The sequence below is a fragment of the Gasterosteus aculeatus genome, chromosome 7 (genome assembly GCF_964276395.1).
Source record: "Gasterosteus aculeatus chromosome 7, fGasAcu3.hap1.1, whole genome shotgun sequence".
NCBI classification, from domain to species: Eukaryota; Metazoa; Chordata; class Actinopteri; order Perciformes; family Gasterosteidae; genus Gasterosteus; species Gasterosteus aculeatus.
The window spans coordinates 21,105,555-21,133,300 of record NC_135694.1 but is presented as its reverse complement, the minus strand read 5'-3'; the positions used below and the strand labels follow the sequence as shown (position 1 = coordinate 21,133,300).

Below are 27,746 nucleotides of genomic sequence, written 5' to 3'. Positions count from 1 at the left end.
TAGTTTAGTTAAGTTAGACATTTTTAGTCAGTCTTATCTCTCAACATTCTTTCGTTTACAAATGTTGCTCTACAAATTTATTTGGAAGGGAACAGATGTAGATTTTCAAAGTGTTCTCCCTGTTTCTACCTTTTTGTAGAAAAAAGGTAGAAACAGTGTTTTTTGTACTATTTTAGATGTTAAATATTTTTACTAAATGTACTTCATATTGTTGTCAACCCAACCGCTGCTATAATTTGTTTCTGTGCATAATGTTGGACAACATTCTGTTTTATTTAGGTTTCTCAGATTAGAAAAGGAATAGAGAAATATTTGAGTTTTTCTGAAGTGTTGCTGATGCTCGTATTATTTAGAAGTCCGTGGCCACCACCTGGTGGTGGATGGGAGACCTTTATCTGATGACCAGCAGCTTAGAAAATCTCCATTTATAATTTGTAATACTAATAAAAGGCCGGTCAGTAGAGTAGATCCCCCCTCCCCACACTGCTGTGGGACGGACACTTTTACAGAGTACCGTGTGTAGGACCATGACTGCACTGAGCTTGAGTTATTGAGCGTAACAGCCAGTAAGATCTAAGTTGGTGCTCAAATCGCTCCCTCCTCTCTGCCAAAAGGCAGAAACTGCAGAACTGACGAGGCTGAATCGGTCAAATTATAGTTTCATGATACGCTTTCATTCATGGATCGAAGTCTCTACTTTGAAACAGCAACAAAATCCTCATTATTTGACCCTCTAAAGAACTCTGATTGGAGAACAAGACGGCAGATCATCCATCAACCATCATTGTCTTGCTTGTTAGAGTTACGCTTTTTATTTTTGGTATAAATAATAAGAAAACATAATTTCCTATTATTTTGTACACTCAAAGGAGACAGTGGTGAATACAATATATTTTATGATGTTGGATTACAAACACTGATCTTACTTCTGAAAGGAAATACGCCTGGAAATGTGTCCGTCAAGGAAATTGAACATAATGTCTTGCAAAACCAAATAACCCAAATGACTCCCCTCATCCAGGATTTGGTTCAGAGACTCTAAAACCCACATTGTCTTGACCTCATCTGGCTCCTAACAAAGACTCCCGTAGCCTTGTTTCTCTGTGTGACATTAGCCAATAGCTTTTAATGAAATTGGAATGATTTTTAAATGAAATGAATTAGCCTGTTACTCAAGAAAGGGTTCCTGTTAGATCCACCTTGCTAAACATCAAAAAGGCCGCCATAGCAACACGGCCCTCAGCAATTACTGCCTGTGTTTTCTTTTTTTCTTTGAAAGCTATGCAGCAGCTGCTTTATATTGCAAGTTGAAATCTTTTCTCCTCTTGTGATCAGTGTGTGCCGATTACTCAAAGCGATACAGGTGGGGTCTGGTATGCTAGGGTAGTCATGGATTATGAAAGGTCATATATTTACAAATATATATTTATATATACTGTAGTGTTGCTTGCTATCTGTGATGTGTTGACCAGGACCCTACTCTATCGCTTTGTACAGTATAAAGTAGTTTTAAAAGTTTAATAACATAAAATAACATAATAAAATGTTATTTATGTTATTTCCCACGTGAAGAACTCCTGTAAACCTTGCAGTATTGAAACTCAGTGAACAAGGCATCTTAGACAAGCTGAAAAACAAATGGTGGTACGATAAGGGTGAATGTGGAACCAAGGACTCTGGAAGTAAGGTCAGTCGCTGCAGGTCTTTTTATACTGATTGAAAAGTGCATTTTGACCTAAATGTTCATATGCAAACATCCAAAGCAAATATATATACATATACATATATATATATATATATATATATATATATATATATATATATATATATATATATATATATACATATTTACTCCCACACACATTGATCAGGATATATCTGAACACTTCTAGAATAGCATGTGGAAAACTAGAAACTATACATATTTCATACGTACTCTAACTTCTTGACACTTTGATCATAATTCATGACATCAACATGACTTCATTTCTACTGTACGTAGACAGATCAGGATTTTAAAAAATTGCAGCATGATCACACAATTTTTATTCATACCATCAAATTTTAAAAAGTTGAATCCTAGAATTGAAACCATTATACTGCTATTTCGTCATCCAACTACTTATTGAAATTTAGTTTATTGTTGAAGTTGATCATTTGTATGCCATCTGTATATTAACTAACCCTAACCCTAACCCACTAGCCAGTTTTATCCGTCTACTGAAAACATCCAAAAGGACCATTAAATACCATCGGAGCACAAGTTGTCAAATAGTGTTAAAAAGTCATGTACTTGGAGTGATAAGAGTAAGGAACTTTTCATTTTACATCTTTAATTAAGGTAAAGATGTTCATAAGCTATTGACTTTTGAAATTTTTCATTTTGTCCCTTTAGAATTACCAAATGCCCCCCCGATGGTTAGCATACAAATGGTAAAACTCACATAAATTAATTTTAATTTATCAGATTGGCTTTTAATAGCAGCAAAATGGTTCAATTCACCCCCCCCCCCCCCCCCCCCCCCTCACAGTTTGCCTCTTTGATTGTACAAATGCAGTGTGTTCTAGTTGAGCAGCTATAGTGAATCTGTAGACCTGTACGACCACGACCACCTTCCTCTAGACACGGTCCTGTAAAGAGACCGTGAGGCAGGACAGATAGCGACCCCGTCGACATTCACCTTCCCAGCTCCGCAGCGTTAAAAGTCCTTCATGATCATCTCCCATCTGTATCTCAGAGGGTTTTGTAGCTCAGCGGCCTCCTCTCGTGTAGTCGTAGTGTAGCGGGATGTGTATTGTGTTGGTGTGGGGGGGGGGGGGGGGGGGGGGTGTACAGGCTTGTTTTGTACGTTAGCCAGTTAAAGGAGTCTTAACGGTGGTCCTTACCTCCCCCAGGACAAGACAAGTGCACTAAGCCTGAGCAACGTGGCAGGAGTCTTCTATATTCTGGTCGGAGGGCTCGGCCTGGCAATGACTGTGGCTCTGATAGAGTTCTGCTATAAGTCACGGCAAGAAACCAAAAGACTGAAGCTGGCAAAGAATGCCCAGGACTTTAAGCCAGCCCCTCCGGCAAACACCCAGAATTTTGCCACGTACCGTGAAGGCTACAACGTGTACGGGACAGAGAGTGTCAAGATCTAACGGGTATGTGCTGCTTTACACGTGTGAGTCCGATCAGAACATCTGGGATCTTAATCGTGGCGTTTTAAGTAAATCCAGGGAAATACATTCAGCGATTACAAACCTGAAGGCACAGTAAGTACGATGTAGACAGTGACCTTCAAGTAGGGATAGGAAGATATACGATATATATATTAGAAAACATACATTAAACAGAGGATTTAAAGCTATTTGTTTTTTAATATATTATTATAGTATTGTATTGTTTGCAACAGCTGAGCCGCCATATAAATCCAATAATATCTCATTTGAAACGAATCAAATCAAAAATATCCGTAAAGTAAATTCTTTTAAAGACGCCCATGAAGAAGGAAGAGCTCATCAGGTGGTGTCAGTAATTCGTTCTGTCTTCATTGTTACAGACAGTAGAGAAGTTTGCCAGAACAAACTTCAGCTAAACAGAAAGACAACTTGAAGTCAGCTTTTCTTTCAGCTTGCTTGTAGTTCAGTACACGTCACCTCTACTGTGGCAGAAAGTTGCTGTTTCTCTGTGTTTCTCTCATCGTTGTTTCTTTTCATAATATTGAAAACTATCAATCAACTGTCATGACGGTTGGTATCAAATTCAATCCACGCGTGGGTCGGTGTAACTCAGAAGTGCAGCGATATTCATTCCCCTGGTTTGCTCATGAGAGGACTTTGCATGTAATATTCAACACTTTTCTATGGCAGTAGTTGAACTTGTGTTTTTCAGTTGACCAAAAGAATAATGACAGCTTTTGAATCTGATCCTCATCCTTTGCACATCTTCTTTTTTTCTTTTGCAGAGGTGAAACATTGTTGACTCCTACTGGTTTGAAATAGCAACTGTGTGTGACCCTGACACCCCGAGGCCGGCATCCTGGAGGCCACGGCCTCCTCTGTCATCAGCTCGGACAAAAATAAGCCTACAAGTGAACAAGTGCTCATTCGGGTTGTTTGTGAGGCCCATCATCACACTAGCGGAGGGCAATGTTGCAACAGGACTTTTGCTTCTGGAAACATAAGATTTGCCTCTTGTAGTGCCTTATGGAGCATTTCGGCGTCATGGCAATGCAATCTAAATTGAATTCACTTGAAAAAAAATGATGTAAACAAAAGATTCGTGGAACTATAGGGCAAAACAGTGCTTCAAATGAGAATTAGATGAGCTGCTGTAATATCAGTTGTTTTCTATGTTGATGAAGAAAAAAAAGCCATGATTTGCAATCAAAACATCCTGTAATAATTATTAAGTCATTTTAATACTTTACAGGCATATTTCTGTGGTGAAATATTAAGTTGGATAAATGTTATATTTAGTGAAGTAAAGTCATTTTTCTCGTTTTACTATGACTATTTTCAGTTTCATAATATTTAGGACAAGCATCAATCACTTAGGTAAAGCATCGATTAAAGTGACATTGTACCCGTTTTAAGTCGGAAAACATCGCGATTATGAATTGAGTTCTCTGCTTAGGTGGTGATTTTTTTCTGAGCCTGTTGGACGATATATTCAACAGACTGAAATGCTTCTTTCAAATCAACCCTGTGAGAATACATTTTTTTCAACTGCCACAATTTGGAACCAAGTCGTTTTTTTCATTGAATTAAGGGTCTGCTTTTAATCACTTAGTGCCATATTCTTGAATCAAAAACATTATAAATACCCCCTTTTTATGTGATAGATTATTGAAATGGTTTAACTGAGCTTTACTCACTTAGAAGACGTTCTCATGTAAATGCAGTATCTGCAGCTGTGAATCTCAAATCATTTTGGTAAACGATAACGCACATAGCTTCTTTGGTTGTAATAAGCTTTCTGTGTCTATGCATTAGGCAGAACGTGAACTGTACATCGGGGGAAGAGCTACAAATGAAACGTTTGTCTGTTTGTACGAGTTCACTTTTTATAAACAGAACGAAAAAATCCTACAAAAGCTACAAACCCTGTACGCCTACGTTTGTTTAATAAATCAAGACTAGTACCACATCCTTTTCTCCCCAGATAAAGTGCATGTGCATTTGGTGATTGTTTGACCAAACTGCAACTTGAAATGGACCCCGGTTTAGTTAAAGGCCCCACAACGGCATTTGATCCAGTTTGTTTTAATTCATCCCTGTTCATTTGTGACGGTACCTCAACCATGAGAGTTGCATGTGTGGACACAATGAACCTCCACGGAGAGGTCATGTACAAAGGATTTTATTACATTTCCTTAATAAAAGCAGGTTTATATTCACCCTTTTGCACTTTTCATCATTTGTAAACAATCATTTTCTGATGCAGGTTATACATGACTTACTACACTGTTTAGTATAAAGACTTCCACAAAGAATTAAGAAACTGGACTTTTCTCTCATGTTATTACAGAATCCCGTTCACGTCCATATCTGTACGAAGGATTCATTCAAATGCGGAGAAATTCACATTAACATGTATTTTAGTGAATGAGTCCCAGTGAGATAAAAATACGTGTGAGCAAATAAACAGATTTATTTATCATTGCATTTTCAAAAGTCATGGTATCGTTTTTAAGAAAAAGTAATACAAAAATATAGTATATAAAAAATGTCAATACAAAAGTTATCAGTAAGTCATGACAAATGTTGAAAAAAATACTTGAAATTGTCAAGAGTACCGCATTTTTTTTAAAAGTCAACACATTGCTACAACCTGGCTCAAACGCTGCAACAAGGATGAGTCAAAATGAATAAATCCACATTTATTTATTATTCATTACATTACTAATATAAAGAAGAAAAAAAAGGATCAGATGACTAGCAACCTGAAAGACAGAAAGGACCCCCCCGGAAGGCTTCAAATCAAAAGGATTTTTAATAAGCAATGAGTGTAATGGGTATAAATAATGGGAAGGCTGTTCGAGGCTGTGACACCAAAGTCCTGATTAAGAGAAAAGAAAAAGCATCTCGTTGTTCATCATTTCAAACACTGGAGCAGTAACCCAATCTGTATACACCTGCAAGGTCTTAAAAACTGCAAAGATCCAAAGTAAAAATATAACCAGACTCTCCAAGGGATGACGACGTGGTTGTTTGCATGGTAACTGGGAGTTGTGTGTGGGGGCTAAAGGAGAGAATCTGTTGGAATGGACGGTAATGGGGGGGTTATTGCCATAGAGAAGTAACAAACAGCCTGATGTGTGACGGCGTGGAGCAATTTGAGAAGAAACGCCAGCATGCAGCTTCCAGTGGTCTACGATAGGAAAAGAAAGTGATTTGAAACGCTCGTTCCCGCCGTGTAGAAACAAAGAAAGAAGGAGACAATATCAAAGTGACACACTAGGAAAACTATCATTTATTGTTTTGTTTTTTTCTTTTGTTTAAAAAAAAAAAGCTTACACTCATTGAGTACAGCAGATAAAAACTCCAAAAGTCATTTCGAAACAGTTGTATTTGGAGTACAGTGTGAGATTTTTTTTGTCAAATTTTTCTTTACAATTCTACATTTGAGTCAAGGTTGAACTGGCATTTTTATAAATTATGTAAAAACTTGATCAACACAAAATCACAAAAGGACTGTGTGGGACATCAAAAAGAAAAAGAAAAAAGAAATAACATGATGTGAATTTCATGTTACCCTCTTTATTATTGTACACAATATACAAACTGGTCCTTTGTATCACTTAACTCACTTTTGTCTACTGACTTACTTGGATTAAAAGGTGGAGATAAATAAATAAAAAGTATCTAAGTATCTCAAAAGGGGATATGAGGTAAGTGAGTATGGAAAGCATGTTAACTCCAATAAAACCAGCAAAAGCAAAGCCTGACAACATACAAAAAATACTTTTTTTTCAAGCATGAGATTATTGAATCCACGACCAGGTGTTGACCAAGTGACCATTTCATACAGTAACCTATTTTCCAATTAGAATAATGACATTGTGATCAGAGCAGCATACTGAAGAAACAAAAAAAAAACATTTCGGTTGGTTTACCGTATAGTGAGAAGTTGCCATAACTACAGCTAACAACACCTGGGAGGGGGGCGTTTACAGCAAAACAACACGGGCAGAAATGAGAGGAGGACTTGACAACACAGCACAGAGATGGAGTTGCAGATGTCTTGCAGATAAAAAAGAAGAAGAAAAAAATACAGCTCCTCCAGTTCTGCTGTGGATCAGAGAGGAGAGAAAGTGTGATATACCACGTTGGCGTTGCATCGACAGATGTTAACAAAGAAGTAGAATGCGTCTTACCTTCACTGATTAGTGCACATTATCTGTGCTTGTCAGAGGATTTATGGGTATGATTGTTAAGGGAAGTGGGAAATTAATCAAAGACCGAACGCTGACGAGTGGAAATTGTCCCTTCACAAACAAAACTCTGTTTTTGTCAGAGAAGAGGAACGAGCCTCAAAGCAGCCAGATGTGATCGGCTGTGATGTCAGAGGGCGGGACCTGAGTCGGCAGCATGATCGCTCTTTTCTTACATTTCACAAAATGAGGAAACAAATGCTTGTTGGGAGAGCGAGTGAGTGAGCAGCGTTTGCTCTTCGAGATGTCTGAATCACAAGATCCAATTCAAGAGAAATGATTGGAACAGTTTGACGTGTTTTATCACGTGAGCTGCGTTCATGGCCACACACAAATTAGAGTTTTCATTTTGTTTAATTTTTAGGTGGAATTGCAATTTATTTCTCAGCATTGTCAGCTCTGCCCCTCAAGAAAACGGTGATTTTTAAGAAAAAGCTGGTACTCTTAATACTTTTTTAGGCAAGAAAGTACATTTATATTCCAAATATGTGACCAGTTTTTCTTATAATAATCCTACTTGAAAGATTCCGCCAACGTTTTAGGATTTGCTGGCCGTGTGAGATAAAAAGCACCAAGACGTAGTTTTTGTAATTAATCTCACTGTCAGAACGGGTAGATAAAAAGGTCAGCAGTGCGTCTGTGTGGAAGAACAGCAATAATAAATTGATTCAAGAACTACCAATCCAGCGAGCAGAGAGACAGGCGGGTTTAATCTGCTCTCTAAATTAACTAACAGATACTTATAGATTTCAACTTGCAGGACTTTATCAGCGATTCTGGCAGTGAGAGTAATTACTTGTGTGTGCTTCTGTAAGCACATTCAAAGGGACAGATAACCGATGCACTTTGGATCTTTTGTAGCTCCTCGTACTGAGGCCATCTACACAATATTAAAAAAATCATCCTCATATGCGATTTCAGGCCTTTCATTTGACGTCCTCGCAGTCACTGAGGACTGCGGATGTGGCCGCGCAAACTGCTCCGATCATGTGTTTCATCATCAGTGATCATTGTGTGTCCTCTGTGTAGCTGTTGGATGTGTAACACGTGTTGAAACGCCAGTGTTTATATAAAACCTCACGGCTCAGTGATGACGGCAAAACGCGGGCTCAAGCTAAGCAGGAAACCCCAGATGATCTCGTGCAGCAATGACGTTACAGAAATACAATTGCGAAAGTAATGAAACCTTGAAATATTTAAATAGTCACACTAAGCAGTAAAACTCACCCGGAATTTTGATTTACGTGTCACTCTACGTTTAAGGATATTGCTTTTTCTCTTCTTTTCCTCCGCTGCTGTCCCTCTTCTCCTTCTTTTCAGATTTCTCTTTGTCGTGTCTGGACTCCTGTTGCAACACAAAGTACAAACATTTAGCACTAAATTATGTCTAAATCTATTATTCAAACAGCGAAAAGAGACATTGCAACTAAAGTGTCGAGGGACAGGAGGACTAAAGTAAAGATCAGGTTGCCAACAAAGAGATGAGGACACAGGGTCACTCTGGTGCATCTGACCTTTTTGCCTCCGGAGGAAGTCCGCTCGGGTTTCACAGACTCGGCCTTCTCTTTGCTGGAGGACTTGGGCCTCTTGATCTTCTCCTTTTCGGCTGAAAGCGGAGAGTCACAGGAAGGACTCGTGCTCTTGCTGTTTTTGGAGGAATCTGAGAAGAGAAAGCCAAGCTCGTTGTCAGTTAAGCTGTACTGGCTGGAGGGAGCGGCTTTGTCAGGCGACAACAAAAAAACAACAAAAAAGAAAGCCCCATACTCATTCCGTTCTCATCCTTCCGACGTTTGGACTCCAGGCTCGTCTCAAGCTCGTTGAGAGCATCCTAAAAGAGAAACAACGCGACAATCAGAATCTCAGTGGTGGTCACAAAGAAGCCTGACTGGTTTTAGAGCATACATGAAAACATTGAGCCTATTCCTTGTTGCTTCCTTAAGTCCAATATAAATGCTTTAAGCCCAAGACTTAAAATTCTAATTGAGGACGCTTCCAAAAACCCAATTCAAAGTGCAGTGGTCTTGTTAAATACTAACTCTCTTCCTTTCTTTACGATCCTTTTCTTCCTTCTTCTCTTTGGATCGTGTGTTGTCTGAATCTTTCTTCTCCATCTCCCTCTCTCTGCTCTTCGACCGGGTAACTGAATTGTAGTTGGCGTGGTGCTGTAAAGGCAATTACAAATGAACCGAACAAGACAAAACCGATATTGGTGCGCTGTCAGGACTGAAGACAAATAAAAAAGACAAATAAACCAACATGATTAAAGTGGAAACTAACTACTGAAATTTGAACCGTGTGGATCCGAACAGTTAATAAATATTGACAGATAACATCCATTAATAGTCATCGCTTAATGAGATTGGAAATCCTTAAGAAAAAAACAGAAGATATTTAAGCACAAACTTGCTTGCTGCAGTTCCTTGTGTCCAAACTAATTTGATTTAACAAACATCACAGTCCAACTGGTGCTGCTGCTACTGCAGGACTATTGATAACGTCCAGTGAAAGCAGGACTCAACAGGGAAGCAGATGGACGACAACTTTTGGCTCAGGTTGACAATATCTGGAAATAATCTTCCATAAACAGTGGGAAACACTTAAGTCATGTTGTAAAATCTGACCCCCACAGTTTTCAAAGTAGCCCATGTGTCATTGTGTTACAACAGCGAATCACAAAGACACTCACAGGAATGAACGTGTCGGCTACAGATGTGCAGCGATGACACAAACACACCCACATACACGGATGCCTCCAAACCATATACTTTTTTTTTTGTTAGTTTAGGTTAGTTAATTGAAAATCTGTCAGCTTGTGTAACCAACAAGTATTCATAGACATAACCTAAACAAAATGAGACCTACAACAGTTTGGCGATCATGAAATACCTGCTGCAATCTGGGCCTAAATTATGCCAAAACATTAACATTTAAGCAATGCTACTCAAATATGTTTTATAAAGGACAAGTCTCCTTATTACAAGGTGGGAGAAGATGGAAGAAAAACACAGATATCTAAAATGGTTCATTTGTCAGCACATCAACAAAGAAAACAAGCAGTCTGAGAGAAAGTACGAGGAGCAGAGTCAGTTCCAACCTTGGATGTTGACTCCTTGGGTTCGTTGCTATTGTCCTGTAGGGATGAATGGAGATGACAGATGAGCTGGGAGGGGGTGAGGGGTTGGAAGGAGGTTGTCAGACAGCAGTCGGAAGAAGGAGAGGGGGGATGCGGGGGAGTTGGGGCTGGCCGGACCAACAGCATACTTCTCCCTTGACCTCTGACCTTCAAGGACTAAGGCTTTGACAAGGTTATGACATAAAGGAGAGTTCATAAGCTCAACATCTGGAATGTCAATACTAATAGGAAACCCTGAGCATATAAGAAATAACTGCTAGTCATGTTACTACATGTCTGCAATATCAGGCACCATAATAGAAAAGTCCTACAGCTCAACTTATATTTGCTTATTTCAAAGTGCAAGTGTTAAATCAAGTGTTAAATAATGTGAAATGCGTGTGCCTGTGTGTGAGAAACAAATCACCTAATGTGCTGGACTGCATCCCTACATACGTAACGGTTGCTGTCACTTACAGTTCAGGAATGGATTAGACACAGGGAGCCTATTTCTCTGGTGGACGGTAAAATTTAGACCTATCACAAGCTTCCAGTGGCCGCTGCAACGCTCCAACCGGGATCGCCCGCTCTTTCCCTCACTCTCTCCCTTTGTGGCGGCAGGCTTACTCTCCTCTGCATTTTTGGCTGATTCAAAACTGCGACATTCATTTTCTCCGTCGATTTCAGTTTGCCAGGAGGTAGTGCGGCTGTGGAAGCCGACGGCTGGTAGCAGTGGGGACGGATAACCTCGCAGGGGGCCGGCAGGACTGACTGCAGAGCATCGTGTGAAGTGACGTCGGCATGCAGCCCGCTTTAACAAACGGGGGGAGGGTGAGGGGGTCGATGACTCAGCTGCCGCAGACGGGCGCTCCTGTAGCAGATAGGCGCTCCTGCATCTGACTCCCCGCTGGATCCGGGCACGTTGTGGAGGGACGCAAAACACTTGACTTCACTTTAACAGGATATCTTCTCCGCTCTCAAAAATGGGGCAAAAAAAAAATAATCTTTGAGACCATGTGAAGTAGCAAAAAAGTGCTCTCGGTGCCAAAAACCAAAGAAATGCCATTGGAGAAGCAGAAAGCTCTTGATTTCGGCAAACTCTTTTACTTCAGGTTGGATATTATTCTCAAAAAGCAAAAAATCCATTAGGAATATAGTAGAAATGCTTAAAAAAAATTCTTTCTTCCCAAGGCACACTGACTGCTTTCATTAATATGAAAATAGATACATATTTCAATATGAAAATACTCAATATACACAATATTCTCTTGACTAAGTCTTTGATGGGTTTTCGTTTCTCCCAATTCTGAAAAACATTAATGCCGATCATGTCCATGGAATGATTTCCAACTCCCATGGATTTGGTTGGGATTTCCGGATGCCTGCGTGTGCGACAACTCTCCTGGGTGATCTTCGGGGCTGCTGGATTGTGCAACGGCAGGCAACGCTCCAGCAGATAGAGAAGAAACTGGCACAGCCTTCCTCAAGCCATACTAACCTTAACAGACGAGGAGTGGGACGGAGAAGAGTGACTGTCGAGCTTTCGTCTTTTGTGATCTGGAAGACGATACGGAAGTGTGTGTTTAATTTAGCTGCAGGTCCACCTTAAGTTGTTGCACCAATGTAATTAAATATCCTATGCAAACTCAAAAACAAGAAAAGCCTCCACAGCCCAAAGGGGTGAATACTTTTAAAGACAGTGCATGTGGGACGGCGCCGTACCCCTCTCAGATTCGGCTGATTCCAATCTGGGAACCGGTGACTTTAGGGACCCAGCCACTGCGATTCTGTCTCCTTTCTCCTTGCTCTTGGACTCCTTGATGGCATCACGCTCCCTGGGCGGCTCCATTGGCTCCCCGTTGCCGGCTTTGGCCTTGTCGTCTTTGCTGCCCTTTTCTTCCGCCTTCAATTTCTCCCTGTCTGCCTTGGGGGTCTTCTCCTTACCCTCGCGTGCCACCCGCTCCTCCTTCCCTGCTCTCTCGTCTCTCTGCTTCTCCCGACGGTTCTCTGCCTTTGTCTCGGGAGTGCTGCCTGGTGTCTTTTCTTTTTTCTCTTTTTTCTCCTTCCCGCTCTTCTCTTTGTCGTCCCGTTCTTTAACGGCTTTGGTGCTGCAAAGGCACCAGAAATTCAAAATGTAAATGTAAATTCCAGAAAACGTTTGATTACACCCTACTGGAGGGTTAGTCGGACACGACACCCCCCCGTCACGGTTTTGAATGGTGTTTCTGAGCTTTGTTTGTCGGCTCTTGGGGCACTGACCTGTTGAGAGCACCGTTCCCGTTGCTGGTGGTCACTTTGGCCGCTGCACTGTTGGCTTTGTTCACTGGCTTTGTGTTCCCCTGAGATTTATCCTTGCCCCGATCTGCATAGAAACCAATCAGGAAGTGTGTGAGAACAGGATTTATTAACATAACTGACATGCATATCGGGATTTCAAGCCCCAATAGTTTTATGGCACGTAGGGCTACTATCGCAGAACCACATTGTATCCGGTTCCTTGGTTGTGAACAAAATCGTAGTGTTCTAATCGCTCACCACCATCCTCGGACGTCCCCTCCTCCGTCTTGCTTGTGGTGGTGGCAGGCTTGCCTGTGCTGCCGGGGCCGTTCTGTTGATTGGCTGGGGTGGAACTGCGGGCTGGCTGCTCCTTGTGGTGAAACTCATTCTCTGGGACCATGTGCACCTTCTGGCCTTTCAACCGACCTGAATAACTGCAAGATGCATAAAGGATTTGCACAAGGCAAGGACAAAACTTCCAGAGAGCAAGTGTTACACATTGGAATCCGTTCCGCTGCAGACTATAACTAAAGAGGAGACTGGACCCTCATGGGTGGATACAACAATCTCATTAAGTACGGACTTCAACCAAAAATAATTTCTTCCTGAATCTTTTCATAAATGTGTTATCAAGTAGATGAGTGACAAGAGCAACTGGACTGTTTCCCATTATAGCAGGGGGGCGCTTCCCACCCTGAAAATACCGCCCCAATATACTTTATGAATCTAAATTGGATCGCAGAAAAAAAAAAAGCCCACTTCCGCTCTAGATCCCAACAAATACCAACACATCGGCCATCTTGCAAACTCACTAACTTCAGCGAATGTTCCTAACAAAGCTCATAGATTTGTGTTAGTACCCTAATGCCACTCTATGAGTCTTAACCAATATTTATAATAAAATGTCTATACATTCAACAAATTAAATGCAAACTACACTTTTTCCAGAGAACCCATCTTCCAAGGTTTTCTCTTTTTAACCATGCAAATAAACATTAACTGTATGCTCCACAGAGAGCTGAACAGCACACAATGCTGTGTTACCCCATTGCTAAGGCATAGAGGTCTGGCCTCTTATCCTTCTCCTCGAGGCAGATCTTGTGGACGCGACACTCAAGCGCCTGGCCTAGGTTCAAGACTTTGGGGTAGCAGGGCAGGATCTTGGTGAGAACGATGAGAATATTCCGGATGTGCGTGTAATCTCCCGTCTCCAGGCAGTGGACTGAAGCCTGGACGGAGCAGAGACAAGAGGTAAGCACACACCTTCCACAGAGCCCAAACCGACATTATCTCGACAGAATACTCCAGAGGGAAACAAATGATAAGGAAGGGCAGCTCACTTTCGTCAACATGTAGTGCCATTTGTGCACGACATGTCTGAAGTTCTCATAATCCAGCTGATCTGCTTTGTTCCCACCATCGAAGCCCGTGGCTCTGAAGATGGTCAGGAAGCCGGGGTAATTGACGCACTCCTATGGCCGCACGAGTAAGACGAGATGTTAATTCCCAACTCGTCCGACACCAGAAAATGAGACAAGACAATACAAGGCGTGGAGTTGTAGCGATGGACCACCTTCTCATAGGTTGCACGGTCGCTGTGCCAGCGGGTCACCGTCTCCAGCATGCAGCACAGGAAGCGTCCGTAGCGATGGGACTCATTTTCCGTACAGCTGGCTACAGTGTAAATGATGGCGGAGAACACCTGCAGAGAGACACAACGGAGTGTGTTGGATGACAAAGTGCTTCAAAAATGTGCCGCATTGGGAAAAAGCAACCATGTGCCAATTAAGGCTTTGATTTGATGGAACCCCTACGTTAGTTTAGTTTGTGCAGACGCGTCTTACCCTGTCGTAGCACAGCAGGGTGCAGAAGTTGGGAGTCTTCTGCTGGTGGACCAGCTCAACGAAGCGTGCACAGTACACCGCGTCGATGGACGAGAAGATGCAGCGGGGGAACAGACACAGCTGCAGAAACTTTGTTATGGTCTCATTCTTTGTAGATTCTGTGGGAAAGCATTAAGAGTTGAGTTAGTAACAAGAGACCGTTAACTACCATTGGACATTTTATTTTTTTCAAATATTAATGCTGTGGAGAGGGAAATTACTTGATCAGCTTTGTCATTTATTCAGGGGTGCAAACTCATCAGGGATGAAAAAGGTGACAAAGATCCAAACCCCCTCGGGGGATATATATATATATATATATATTTTTTTTTTTTTGCATGTCCTTCAATGTTATTCCAGTAAAACACAAATAAGCTGCGGCTATTTAGCTTGGATGGTTATCAACTTTCACAACCCCTTTAACTTGTCTTTGATCCTTTTCCGAACAAGGGAAAGGGAAATGAGAAATGAAGCTAGTTCTTTTTTTTTTTTTTTTACTTCTGTTTATTAGAATTTTGTACTGTACTATCCGATAACACCGTTATTGTAACCAGCAAAAATGGTTGATGTGATTTGCGAGGCGTCTGTCAGCCAACTGTCTGACATTAGCACGTTAGCCTACGTTAGAAAGACTGACGTTCTTGCAGCGTACCAACGTCACTCCTGTTTATTACGGCATCTAGGCAGCTATAGACCCGGAGATGACATGATGACACGAGTTGGCCAAACGAACAAGCTTGGAAAAAATATTCATGACAGCTTGCGTTCGCAGATTACTTGGAGGACCGGACCCCCCCCAAAAAATATTTTTATTGCAGATCTACATGAATCACACAAATGACATATTTTGAAACAAAAACGGCGAATTTCGCCAAAAGGTGACAAGTTTGCACCCCTGTTTATTACTAAAACAGCCCTATTGTGTCTGGACTGAAAATCAATTCCCTCAACCTGTTAAAAACGTTAATTGTTTATGAAACCAGGGGCCACCTGATGTATTCATATTAGATGAATATATCACATATATAGTATTTTTCAGACACAAAATCTATCATTTCATTTTAAATATACCTCCAAAAGAAGAGCAATTATATGATTAAAATCTGTTAATGCAATGTTCCCACAGTGGGGGGAGAATAACTTCATTAAAATGATTGAATTATTGAACCACAAGAGGGAAACAATCCATTCACAATAAATAACATAAAGGTTGTATTTCTTTCTACAACTCAAAAGTCCTCTCAGATGTCCAGACTAACTTTTGAGCAGTATTGTGTCGATCAAAGATCCGCTCAAATAGATGCATTATTGTCTTCTCACAGTCGCGGCCTTGTGGAAGACCACACATGTACAAGATGCAGCAATAGTGTCACTGGCATGGCAAAGAGGTACTTACTGGCCATCAACCAGTTGTCTTTTTCCAGTTTGAGGCGGTGCAGAACCCGTTGGACGTGCTCCAGCTGCTTCTTCTCCTCCTCCTGCAGTTTTTCTTGCAGGGCAGTGCAGCGCTCCTTCTCCTTCTTTTTCTTATTCATGGGCTACATTGGAAAGAAAGAACGTTCACACATATCCTTGATTACTAACGGACACATTTCATTTCATTCAAAAGAAACCCTGGTTAGTGATTGGGCGAATGGAACAGGACCGGCCGAGGGGGAATGGTGGGGGGCCTAGACAATGAGCCCAAAAAGTGTGGACGCCTCAGCTCTAATGAATGAATCAATCAAAATATATCCATCACTCTGAAGGTCCAACTTTCTTAATGCAACTTTTCTAAATATCATTTTTGTTTTGTTGAACTCTAGTGTCTAGTGTTCCTACCATTGAAGCACCACCCCAAGAAAGTCTGCAATTTGTTCTTCATGTCTACAATTCTGCACACAGCAATTGTGCCCCGCCATGTGCGCACGCCCGCACGCACGTCCGCAAAATGGTGAGAGTAGCATCATCTTTGGGTGTTTAGCAATGGCTGTGGGCCAAAGACTTACGATCTCTGGATTCTCCTCGATGGCCTTGATCTGGACCTTGAGCTTGTTGACCTCACGCTCGTAGGCAGAATGCGGAACGGCCAAGTCATACATGGTGAGGGACCAGAAGGTAGCGTAGAACTGCGGGCGGAGGTCGTCCCAGACCCGTGCCGGGTGGAGTGACACGACTGCCTCGTGCACTGGTGTCATCACCTGCTCACAAGCGGCCACATACTTGTGTGCCTTCTGCTGCTGCCGGTTGCCTTTCTCTGCTTTCTTCAACTCGTCGTACCTGGACTGTGTGTGTAGAGAGCGTAAAGTCAGGGCTGCATTCATACGCACACAGGGCACCGTCCGCCTTACGGCAGTTGAAAGGCAAACAGGTGAGAAATAACAGCAGCACATTGCTCCGTTTTAGGGGTCAAACAACGTGAATTCAAATTGTCAAAATCTTAGTGGAGTAAATCATTTTAACAAACAGAATCATTCTCAGTAGCAGAAATGAGGCACAATGCGGATCTGACGGAGTGGTCCACTCACCAAAATCTGATGGGCGTACATTGGCCGAGACAGAAAGAAGGCAGCATCATGTGGAGTGTGGAACTGATTACACAGGATGTCAATGGAGGGAACCCGCTTGATGTAGTCCTCAGTGCTAAGGTTGGAGGCCAGAAAACCACCAAACTGCACCAAGGTGTCGTGACACTGCAAGAGTACAAAGAAACATCTCAAAAAAGGCATCTTTTGAAGAATATTTAAAGGCCGATATAGTAACAATAGTTAAGACACTTTTTGAGCGAGGGTGCATACCTGGTCATACAGATGACCAACAAGTTTAAGGTGCTTCTCTCCGCCCTCTAAGAACACCACACCGTTTCGTTGCTGGGCCATGAGTAAACACAGAGGCAGGGCCAACTCATGGTCGAGCAATACATCCTTCAGGCGCTGCGATGACTTCTTAGTGTTCCTGATCTGGCCAAAGTAGCCCCCCTGTTGACGAAGGCACATCAATAATGAAAAGGGGCTGAGCTAAGGGGCGGCACTGTTCACGAGAGATTGCAAACTGTGACCGTACTTGTGTCCACTTACCTCGGCTTTAAGTTGCTCCCCTCCAGTCATGGCTTCCAACTGCTCTGAGGTCATCTCATCGGTGATCTCAATGCCGGCCATTTTCTGCACCACCTCTTTCAGGATCAACAGGTCAAAACTGCCGGCAGAGGAGGGATGGATAAAGCAATGCGCATCAAAGGATGCAGCAGGGGCGACGCATGGAGTGTCAAAGGAACACTTTGCATTCCTCCCAAAGCAGCCACATGTAACATATAATTGAGACAGAAGTTAAACGCCTCCTTGAATTAATTTACAATATTCTGTTGTGAACATGTGATGTGATTAACGTCAATGGCTTAATTTAATATAAGTATTAAGATGAATCTAGCAGAATAATAAGTAGTCTCCTGATTTACTAGACATCGCTTGGCATAAGAAGGGCTCGGTGGTGTTCGGACTGTGATATTTTGTCATTTAGAGCGACTTACCTCTTCCCTGCTTTCAGCTGATTTGTGACATATTGAAGAAGGCCAGCCAACTCGATTGGGTATTTTCTGAACACGGCTCCACACAGACTCGCCAGGCCTGGGTTGACAAGATGTGGTGTACAGGTGTAGGTCAGATTTTAAGTAAATGAAACTGTTCCTCTCTTTTTGCGTGCAAATGAATTACTGCAGAGTTACTACGATTTCACATACTCTGAAGCCACGAGGAGATGGTGGTGTCGTCGTGTTTCATCTTCTCCTTTTCCGGATTGGCTAGAGCCTCAATGATGCAATCTGAACACCGAATTAAGTGGAATAACATGGAAAGCAAATAGATCCCCCACTGCGTCCAACAGCACAGTCACACACACACATATGTTAACTGACTGAATAGTTTAGGATACAGGCCAAGACATCGTAGTTGAGGGATGTGAGGTATTTCAAGGAGTCCACCACTGGAACGATTAGGTTGTCGTACCATTGGATCTGAGAAAGCATCTGAAACACAAGCGCATAGTGGAGGGGATGAGATCTCACTAATACAACAGGACATATAGCCAAACAAACATAACGTAAAGTTATCCTCAAGGTGTTTGTGCATTCAAACTACAACATCCACTGTAGTGATGCACAGCGTTTCAAGTACAGACACATTGTGTATAATCCGTCTGACCTAAAAGCTGTAAAATTCACCAATAGCCAAATCCAAAGTTTTTCTTCTCGGCACAATTTACTGCGGTCTATTTGATCAGGCAGATGGAAGTAGGGGTTAAACCACTAGGGGCAATTATTTATATATTATCCATGTGTAACAATATTTTGCTTCATTTACATGTTCAGATTGTATTTTTACCTGACTGAAAGAGAGCTTGTGTAGTGACGTACAGCAGTAAGAATCTACTTTCTCAGTCAATACAGCAGGCACTGGGGTATTTATTTCTTCAATGGATTACATTAATCATCAATACTGTTTAGACTTAGAAAATTGTCTATTTTCCCTGTTATGGGCAGGTATGTGAGGATATATTGCAGCATGGTACTTTGCTAGAGTGTATTACCTATTTATTATCATACTATGTTAAATGAGGCAGAATGAGTTAATTTAGTTTGTAGGTCAAAATGATTCCAATTGCCAAAGGCCGTGACTTGGAATGTTTTCGTCGGTGCAAAATCTGGAATTAACTTGTCTTCATAGTTTGTCGAGATTGTTTAAAAAAAAAAAAAAAAACGTACATAATCAAAGAGGATGGTAGGATTGCTATGGCTCAGCTTGCCAATCTGTCTTCCAGATTGTTTCACATTTTCTTTGGTCAACCGCCTAGGGAGAGGGAAAAAAAAACACAAGTCGGGAGACAGTAGATTAAAAACAGAAGATGATGCAAAGAGCACTGTAATCACAGCACCTAAGAAGTCACTTAAAGATTTAGGATTGATTTGTTACAGAACATCTACAGAACAAATTATGTGCTGGCCGAGTAATTCTGAGTAAAATTCCATTCAACCAGCAATTAAGTGGAAGCTTCCGTGTAGCACAAGGACAAAGAAAAGGTGGCTTGGAAATGTGGTATGTTCAAGGCTCAATTTGTTGTCCAAAAGGATTAAGTGTTACACCCTCTAGAGGTGACTTAACAAAGAGGACGGTACAGTTATGTGTGATACTGTGAAAATACAGAGCAGTACATTTTCAAAGCACAAAACTGCGAGGAATGTCAGAAATTGGCTTGGAAATTAAATTGCATGGAGACACCGGGCTTCAATAAATAGAGGGCACTCTCAATCAGTCTAAACTTTTCCATGTAAAGCACTCTTCAGTGGTGAAGTCTGTTCAAGTAGAAAAGCTACATTTTCATCACACACACAATAGGAAGCTCGTAGTCTAGAAGGACACGTCTTCTGACCGGGTGTCTTCACTGGAGACATCAAAAACCTACTAAAGCTACAGATGCTTCAACAGTGCTGGTACACTCGGCTCTGCAAGATCACTTACTTCATAATGTATTTGGCCCTTTCTACAGTTTGAGCTTTGACTTTGACCAACAGTGGATGGCTGGTGTATGTCTCGTTCTTCCACTGGCCATACAACCGGTACCTGAGGGAACACAATTAAAACAGTGGCTTATGATTCACAGCATTAACAAACACGGGCAGGATGATGACTGTAAGCAGTTGTAAATTTCCACACATTTTGTCACACAACTCCTTATTGTAACAGAGCCACTCTTGTTGTGTGTGCGGGACTCACCTGTGCTGGTAGGGGAAGAGTTTGAAGAGACCCCACAGCTCCTCAGACATGCACGCGTTACACTCCATCAGAGAGAGGGCAGGGAGTAGAACCTGGTCTGCAATGCTCAGGAAACAACTCAATAGGGTTTCCTGCAGTGATCAAACAATAATTGAGGTCTTCACATTAACATACTCTACAGAGATAAGCGCAAAACCAGCATTTGTACTTTAAATATGAATCCATGGTAATTCTTCAAAATGACATGTATTAATCGTATACCCACCATTTTTTCTTTGACATCAGATCTGCTATCACTTTGGTACTGAGAAGCAAAGAACACAGAATATAAGTCAAAAGAGATTACAGCTGTAGTGCAGATGTAGTAATTTAGTTGGGCTAGTGCTGTACCTCTTTCATGAAACCTTTGCCCAGACGCACAATCTTGGCAAAAAGAATTGCGTCATGGGAGAGATGAGGGCCCAGGTAGCAGATCATGCTAAATGTGTCCCTTCGTAGGTCCTCGAAGCTCTCGGCTGGCCGAGGGGCCCCCTTGTTCCTCAGTGGATGTATTACACATCCTCTTGCCCCTTTTGGGAGGCCGGCCCTGTGACCAACACAACAGTGCGTCAGAAGCAGCATTTCATTAAATATATCGGCAATGGACAGCTTGAGTTGTGTAAAAATTAAAAGTTACTTGTGCATTTTGGGACTGACTACACATAATGGACCTTAAAAAGAGAATCTGCACCTTCTGTAAAGAGGCTCCACCGTCAGATGCACAAGCTGGCAGAGTGCCAGCGCAATGGCCTTGTGCGAAGAAGCATAGAAGGACGGCATCTGGTCCATAATTCTCTGGGCGTGGTGCCAGTCTCCAATTCTAAGCAACGCCTCCAACAGGCCCAGCTTCTGGTTGTCAGGGGGCTGCGGGGCACAAAGGGAGGCAACTGACTGCATACTTATAACACCCAGACAAACGCACAATCCAATATTGTTTATCTAATTGAAACGCAACTATTCAGACAAAAAAATGTAATATTACATTACAGGTCATTCAGCTGATGCTTTTATCCAAAGCAACTTACATTGCATTTTTAACCCATGGCTTTCTACATTTTTGCCCAGGGGGCAATTAGGGGTTAGGTGTCTTGCTCAGGGACACTTCGACATGGGACACGGAGAAGCCAGGGCTCGATGGGCCGCATCCCAGCGGTTAGGGTTAGCTACACCCTCTCTACTCCATGCGTCACCGTCGCCACAACATCTAGCTAATATAATGAAGGTAATTCCTTAAGTTGCAGTCTACAGTAACTTGAAAGCCAAATAGGCCTCTAAAAGTTTTCTGTCAGTCCTGCTGAAGCTCCCGTTGGTCATGTGTCACTCTCAATCCTCAGGCTATCAACATTCATCCAGACTTGCGGCGTTCCCTGAGAACACACTTATATTCACAATTGCTTTGATACCTTATCATTCTTCTCCTCCTCCTTTTCCTTCTCCTTGTCTTTGTCTTCGCTTTTCTCTGACGGCAACACAACCATGACCAGCTTGCGGGCGATCTGCTTGGCCTCCGAAATATCTCGTTTGTGTTCCTCTATGATGGTGGCATCTACTGGCATGAGCTGGAATTACAGAGCAACAAGCGGGCAGCGTTCTCAGTCTGGGCAAATACTGTGGAGACTACAGAGGATTCATATTTGATCTTGAGGAAAATAACTAAACAAATTGTGTTTTTGACACAAAATGTCTGATGTTTTCATGTAGCGAATGTATTCACAATGCCACATGAAACATCCTGGAAACATTATAGCGTCAGATTTGCAAAACTAATTTTCCCAAATGGATTGGGGATGTCTTTTGGACCATGTGACTAGTGGCTGGACTCGGTGGGTACTTACATGAACATAGAGATCTTCCAGCTCTATCAGGTGATGGTGAAGCAGGGCAGCAGCAATGTGGTAAAGTGACTTGGGGGTTTCCTCGTTGGGCTCCTGAATAAAGACAAAATAAAATGAATTATTTGACCCCTTGCGATTGGGCCACAACAGGTACAACGCCGCATATTGGGCTATTGGACAGATGATCACTTTAAGTGCATTTGATCAGCAAGATTTGTCATCCTCACCTGGTAGAATTTGAACTTAAAACCCAGGATGTGGCAAAGGGTGAGTGGCTCACACATGTAGGATTTGATGAGAGACAGGAAGAACTCATCTTGGTCAGACCGACTCTCATACACCTCCAAGATTATGTCCAAAACACGATTAGGGTCCAAGTTGAAACACCCTGCAGGCAAAAGATATTGCGAGGCCATCGGAAAAACAGTCAGTAAACATTTCTTACTATATACATGATACCGATGAATATATAGCACTGATTCCCCAACCATTATAACAGGGGGGCGCCCCCCTGCCCTGAAAAAGTGTGGTAGAAAAAACCAAACCATGTTTTCTTCTTTTCCAGCGCACAGCAGTTCTGCCCTGAATGTGCAAATATGTCCATGCGGACAAACTACCCCCCACTTACGTCGGTTGGCCGAACCGTTCGCCTGACTACCGTCTTGCCCCCCTGAAGCTGTGAACCTAGTGGAAACACTGTATGGATAATGGAAAATAGGGCTGTCAACAAATATTCTATATTTGAATATATATTTGAATAGTAGTTGAAAACAACTATTCAAATGTGAAAATAAATATTCAAATGTAAAAAAATAAATAAATAAAAAACGGCAGTGCGACTGTCTGCGGGTGGGTGTGCGCCTGACTACTGACTGTATATTGCATGAATAAATTAGACTAGATCGGCTACAACAGCTTCATGCACTGCTTTGATTATTTGCCGTTTCATGCCAAGGAAAAGTACCGTGTTTACAGCACAACTCGCTCGGAGTGGTCAATGCCGCTACTGTAAAACTTTCAATCACTGAATGAAGCCTGACATATTTGGGACAAGAATCGGGACATTAAATCGCTTGCACAAAACTGTTGATCAGCACTCTGCATTTGTTTATTGTTGTTGTTCATTTAAAGAGAGTGAGAGAGCGCGAGAGATCTGCGGTCGTGGCCATTAGTTAATTTATTTAGTTGTGCAGGTAATATGTTGTTAAATAGGCTTGAACAAAAATTAACTATACAAGTAGTTGTCTCGTTGTATTCATTTGTCCTGTTATTGACGTGCCAAATGCGCAACCGAATATATTCGAATATCTGTCTTTTTTTAAAACGAATATTCAAACGTCCTTTTTGAGCAATTTTGACAGCCCTAATGGAAAATCTAGTCAACACGAGTAGGTCTCCAGCTAATGGGCAAAGGATATTCTTGTGTGCTAATGGAATTTAAAGAGGAGTGGACATTAAACAAGGCCGTAGATGTCAGCTAAAGGCACCACATCCGATGCAGTCCACTAGAAAAAGACTTGTGGGGTACCTATGAGGGACTTGATGCTCTCCAGGACAAGGTGGCTGGTGATGTTGCCTGAGAGGTCCTGGCCCAGCTCGGTGATTAGTTTGGCGTAGCCCTCATTCTCCTCCCTTAGCAAGTTAAACTTCTGTTGCTTGTAACTGAGAAGAAACACAAGAATGAAATCCATACTTTATATGTTTATCGCTAATAAAAATGCACAATGAAAAAAAATATCTAATAAAAAAAATCTACTTACAATAGTTTAGTCTTGATTTTTACAATCTTCTGATTGAACTGATGAGCTTGTTTTATAAGTCCAAGAGATTCAAGGGTTTCTGGATCCAGCCTCTCTTTCAGGATGGCATCCGGAACAAAAAACTGAAATGAAAAAAAGGTGTTATTCATTCATTTCTTACACAACTGAGTTTTGAAATCAGTTATTCATCTGCGATACAAATCAGGGTGTAAACCTCAAGCAAAGTTGTACGATTCTTACATACTACCTAAACTATCAAACATATGGGACACAGACATTTTTTATTCATGCAACTCTGCTGCAACAGTGAAATGGAAGCCAAAGCTTAGGTCATGCAAGCTAGTGATACAAATAGCTTTCTTCAGGCAGCTTCTGTATCTATTTTAGGTGCAAAAAAGGTCTGTTATATAAAATATTGTGATGTTACAACAAAAATAGTCTCCTCACCAAACATGCTCCCACCAGTTGTGTGTAATGGTCGCGTTTGATTTTTTCTTCCAGTGCAGCAGTCTCTAAATCTGTGAAAAATATTATAAAAGAAGATATTATGCAAAGTTTTGTTTATATATTTGACTAACTGGTAAAACAGCAATTCAGAAACAATAATTCCATGTTTAACATAAAAACAAATTTACCTAGTGTACTGAACACATCTGCTAAAATTGATGGCATGTCATCTCGGAGTTCCTGAAAGAAAAATAGAGGCACACAGATATTTTACAGGAATAAAAGCACTGGCTCTTTAAAGGCATACTGGGTTTGTTATTGTTTTAACTGGAAAACAAAAAGCCATCATGACATACCATCATGTCCCCAAGGGTGCTGACAACAAGGTCCAACTTCAGGTTCCCCTGTACAACCTGCCAGCAGACCTCATATAAGGCTGCCTGTATATCTGGAGGGGTAAACAGACAAGACAAAGTGAGAGATTCAGATGTGTTTAGTTATGTTGAGAATTACTTTTTTATAATATAATAAAATGATCAACAAATATAACTGGCAAAAAATATAAAATGTATTGGGTGCCAATTTAAGGTTTAGTGATATATTAATTTCAATCCACCCATACCACATGTATGTGTGTACGACAGGCATGTTTAAATACACTAAAGTACGAACAGAAAGTGATAGTTCAACAAAATGAAGGTCTTGCCTCTAATCTCACTTCCATGATCAGTCTTCTCTGTGAGTTCTTTGCAGAGTTGTACACTATGAAGGAAATAAACATTTCAGTAAGTTAAATTACTTAAACATAACAATGCATAGCTTTTAAAACTACTCATACATTACACACAGTACAAATTCATTTCATACAGCTCATTCAATTCCCTAACCCTGGTGATAAACATCCACAAACACACACACAAATGTTCTTGTAACATCAAGGCTATCTGTTTGAACGCTCAATGTAGCTGGTGCTGACAAAGGTTGACTGATGAAGACATTGAGAAGGCACAATGTATGTTTAAAAAAAAAGGACAATCCTAGATAGACTGCGGTAACTATGGTACATGCAACGGTCAGTCAGAGAGGCTCAACAGCCCCAAACTGACAGCCGTGTGTCAGGGCCCGAAGGTCAACACACGACGGTGTTTATATCCTGGAGCGGTTCACTTGTTAAGAGGCGCAGCATGGGATCAGTTTAACACCCTGAAGCAGGTTCATCTGGTTGTTTCACTGTCATACTTGTTAGATACATAAACGCACACGCAGAGCCAAATGTCCCAATAACATTGAGACGTTTAGTGATGAAAATGCCTTAATTATACTACAAATTGTTGTTCAAACACATTCTGTGAACTTTTCATTATCCCCACATGCCCACCAGTGATGCTACTGTGCAGGATGTCATCCTGAGGGAACCTGTGAGGTTTGTTGACATTAAGCCATTAAATGTGACCCTCAAACAAGAGTAATGATGACTGCGTCGCAGAGACACACCGTTGTCAAATACCCCCCAAAACATTGATATTCTGTGTTATGCTACATAATTATTTCTTCAACAGAAAAAGATATATTTAGCAATTTGCGACGAATGTATTGACTGAGGCTTTGCAGCATCCCCTCAGATCGGTCCAGCTTTGTGAGGTTTACTAAAGGATTTTTACAATCAGTGCACATGAGGTATCTCAGAAATCATGTATGTGCCAGACAGGCAGAAGGGAAACGTTACGAATCTGTTAAATAAACGTAACGTACGTTAAAACCTTACATGGTGCTGGCTAATTGGGCGCGATTATCCGAAACTAATTTCTGCCAAAGTTTTACGTAAACCCACTAGAATGTAGATAGTTTGAGTCTGTGGATCTCACGGAAGGCCTTCCTTATGTATGCAAGGCCTAGTAACTGTGGACGAGCCTATTGTGTCCCCGCCGGGACGCGATGGCTGCGCTTCAAAAAAAATTAGTCTAAAACGTCACGACACGTTTTTTTCGCGTACGACACGTTGGATTAATCGGGCCGGCCCGGTTTCTAGTGCGTCGCAGCCGCTTCGCGTTAACGTTTGGTTCGCATCGGTGGGTCGGACGTTGCACTGTTGATGCTCGGCGGTCAGTTAGCGCCGAGCGCTAAAATGTGTAACGTTTTAGAAATGTAACGTTAGCTGCGCCGCTGTCACCAACGGCAGTTAGCCAACCGATGGGATACACATATATCCAAGCTAGCTCAATGTTGGCTTAACGTTAGTTAACTTCTAGCGGGAGCTGTACTACCGTTACCACACTATTCTTGATCCGATATTTTTGTATCATCACAAATGGCGTTAGAAGTAGAGCAAGCTAACTTCATCAGTCGTTTCCCTCCACGTAGTAACCATTGCGGTTACTTATCCTCAACTGTTTTTATATCATCCGTTGGCTAACTAGCCACCTACATTGTGGCATAAAATTCACCTAAATAAAGAAGCTAAGACATATAAATCGATGCAGCCGGGGAGTGAGCTACATGTACGCTAACTAGCTCAGCTCTGCTAGCCAGGGTGTTTACAAATTGAGGAAAGGTTGGACGCTAGCTTAGTGGCATGCATGTAACATTAGCTAACGTGAGTTAAGTTATTACATTAAGTGGGTAGCGGCTGCTCTCCATTAAACGATTCAGTCCGACTGTATTCACGGTCTTATTAAGTATTTAGAAGATATGTTTATTTTTCTAAGAGGAATAAACGTTACCAGGCCATTTGAAATATTTTGTGTCGCGTGCTAACGTTGCCGCTTAGCACTAGCGAACACACTTACACGATTAGCCTGAAATAGCGATGCTAGCTACGTTTTTACGTTTGCTAACGAGCCAACAACTGCTAAACCACGGCAACCCCTGACACTGTGCTAAGGTTCACATCTACTCACAACTTGAGTTTGCCTGATTTTTCCCAGTTTTTGATCCATTCACAAGGTAGGATAAGTGTCGCCATCTTCCATACACACAGCCCGGATGTCTAAATCGTCATGGCACACACAGGGTCAAATGTGGTGGTTAGCTTCGCTGCTAGCTCACTGTTGCATGGTGGGACATTGAGGGCTCTCCGAGGGCTTTGTTAATTCGGGACTTTGTGTTCAGTAAGTGGAAATATTACCATCAATGTGCACATCAGGCCTCAGTTGAGTGAAACTATTTTAAAATCAGAATTTAAACAAGTAAAAATGCATTTCACTTCCCCACCAAGTACAAGTGATCCTTCAG

The 27,746-nt window shown here is 41.7% G+C and overlaps 2 protein-coding genes across 12 annotated transcripts in view; one reads left to right on the top strand and one right to left on the bottom strand.

Moving 5' to 3' along the window:
* The window catches only part of LOC120821711 (glutamate receptor 3), a 52,986-nt gene extending 47,605 nt beyond the window's left edge, over nucleotides 1-5,381 (top strand). For 3 of the 6 annotated variants that reach the window (XR_013468075.1, XM_040180641.2, XM_040180638.2), the window contains 2 exons: nucleotides 2,896-3,144; nucleotides 3,948-5,381. Coding sequence is in view for 4 of the 6 variants with exons in the window: in XM_040180641.2 (XP_040036575.1) it covers nucleotides 2,896-3,141 (246 nt within the window). In the remaining 2 variants the exon portion in view is untranslated. Of the gene's footprint in view, nucleotides 1-1,572; nucleotides 1,755-2,895; nucleotides 3,145-3,947 lie in introns of those variants that run through there. The other 3 variants (XR_013468074.1, XM_040180637.2, XM_040180639.2) reach the window with 2 other exon arrangements.
* Nucleotides 5,382-6,428: 1,047 nt separating this feature from the next.
* On the bottom strand, nucleotides 6,429-27,632 carry thoc2 (THO complex 2). 6 transcript variants are annotated; one of them, XR_013468073.1, is made up of 39 exons: nucleotides 27,413-27,632; nucleotides 25,222-25,277; nucleotides 24,872-24,963; nucleotides 24,704-24,755; nucleotides 24,516-24,586; nucleotides 24,069-24,190; nucleotides 23,837-23,970; nucleotides 22,536-22,696; nucleotides 22,309-22,401; nucleotides 21,877-22,032; nucleotides 21,165-21,337; nucleotides 20,825-21,020; nucleotides 20,700-20,738; nucleotides 20,435-20,565; nucleotides 20,180-20,281; nucleotides 19,426-19,510; nucleotides 18,597-18,690; nucleotides 18,406-18,486; nucleotides 18,196-18,292; nucleotides 17,747-17,864; nucleotides 17,468-17,647; nucleotides 17,198-17,362; nucleotides 16,679-16,954; nucleotides 16,087-16,228; nucleotides 14,652-14,809; nucleotides 14,381-14,509; nucleotides 14,148-14,279; nucleotides 13,852-14,036; nucleotides 13,066-13,241; nucleotides 12,790-12,892; nucleotides 12,253-12,638; nucleotides 11,008-12,087; nucleotides 10,513-10,548; nucleotides 9,455-9,580; nucleotides 9,183-9,246; nucleotides 8,933-9,078; nucleotides 8,687-8,763; nucleotides 7,362-7,408; nucleotides 6,429-7,275 (listed from the first exon to the last, which is right to left on the bottom strand). XR_013468073.1 is itself a non-coding variant. In XM_040180631.2 (39 exons), exons 1-38 carry the CDS (start codon nucleotides 27,475-27,477, stop codon nucleotides 7,381-7,383), a joined length of 4,686 nt encoding a protein of 1,561 aa, XP_040036565.2. In that variant the 5' UTR covers nucleotides 27,478-27,632; the 3' UTR covers nucleotides 6,429-7,275; nucleotides 7,362-7,380. The 6 variants fall into 6 exon arrangements, 4 of the variants coding, with proteins under 4 accessions (XP_040036565.2, XP_040036566.2, XP_040036567.2 ...); XM_040180631.2 differs by having other exon boundaries at nucleotides 12,029-12,087; XM_040180632.2 differs by having other exon boundaries at nucleotides 6,429-7,272; nucleotides 12,029-12,087.
* Nucleotides 27,633-27,746: the final 114 nt, after the last annotated feature.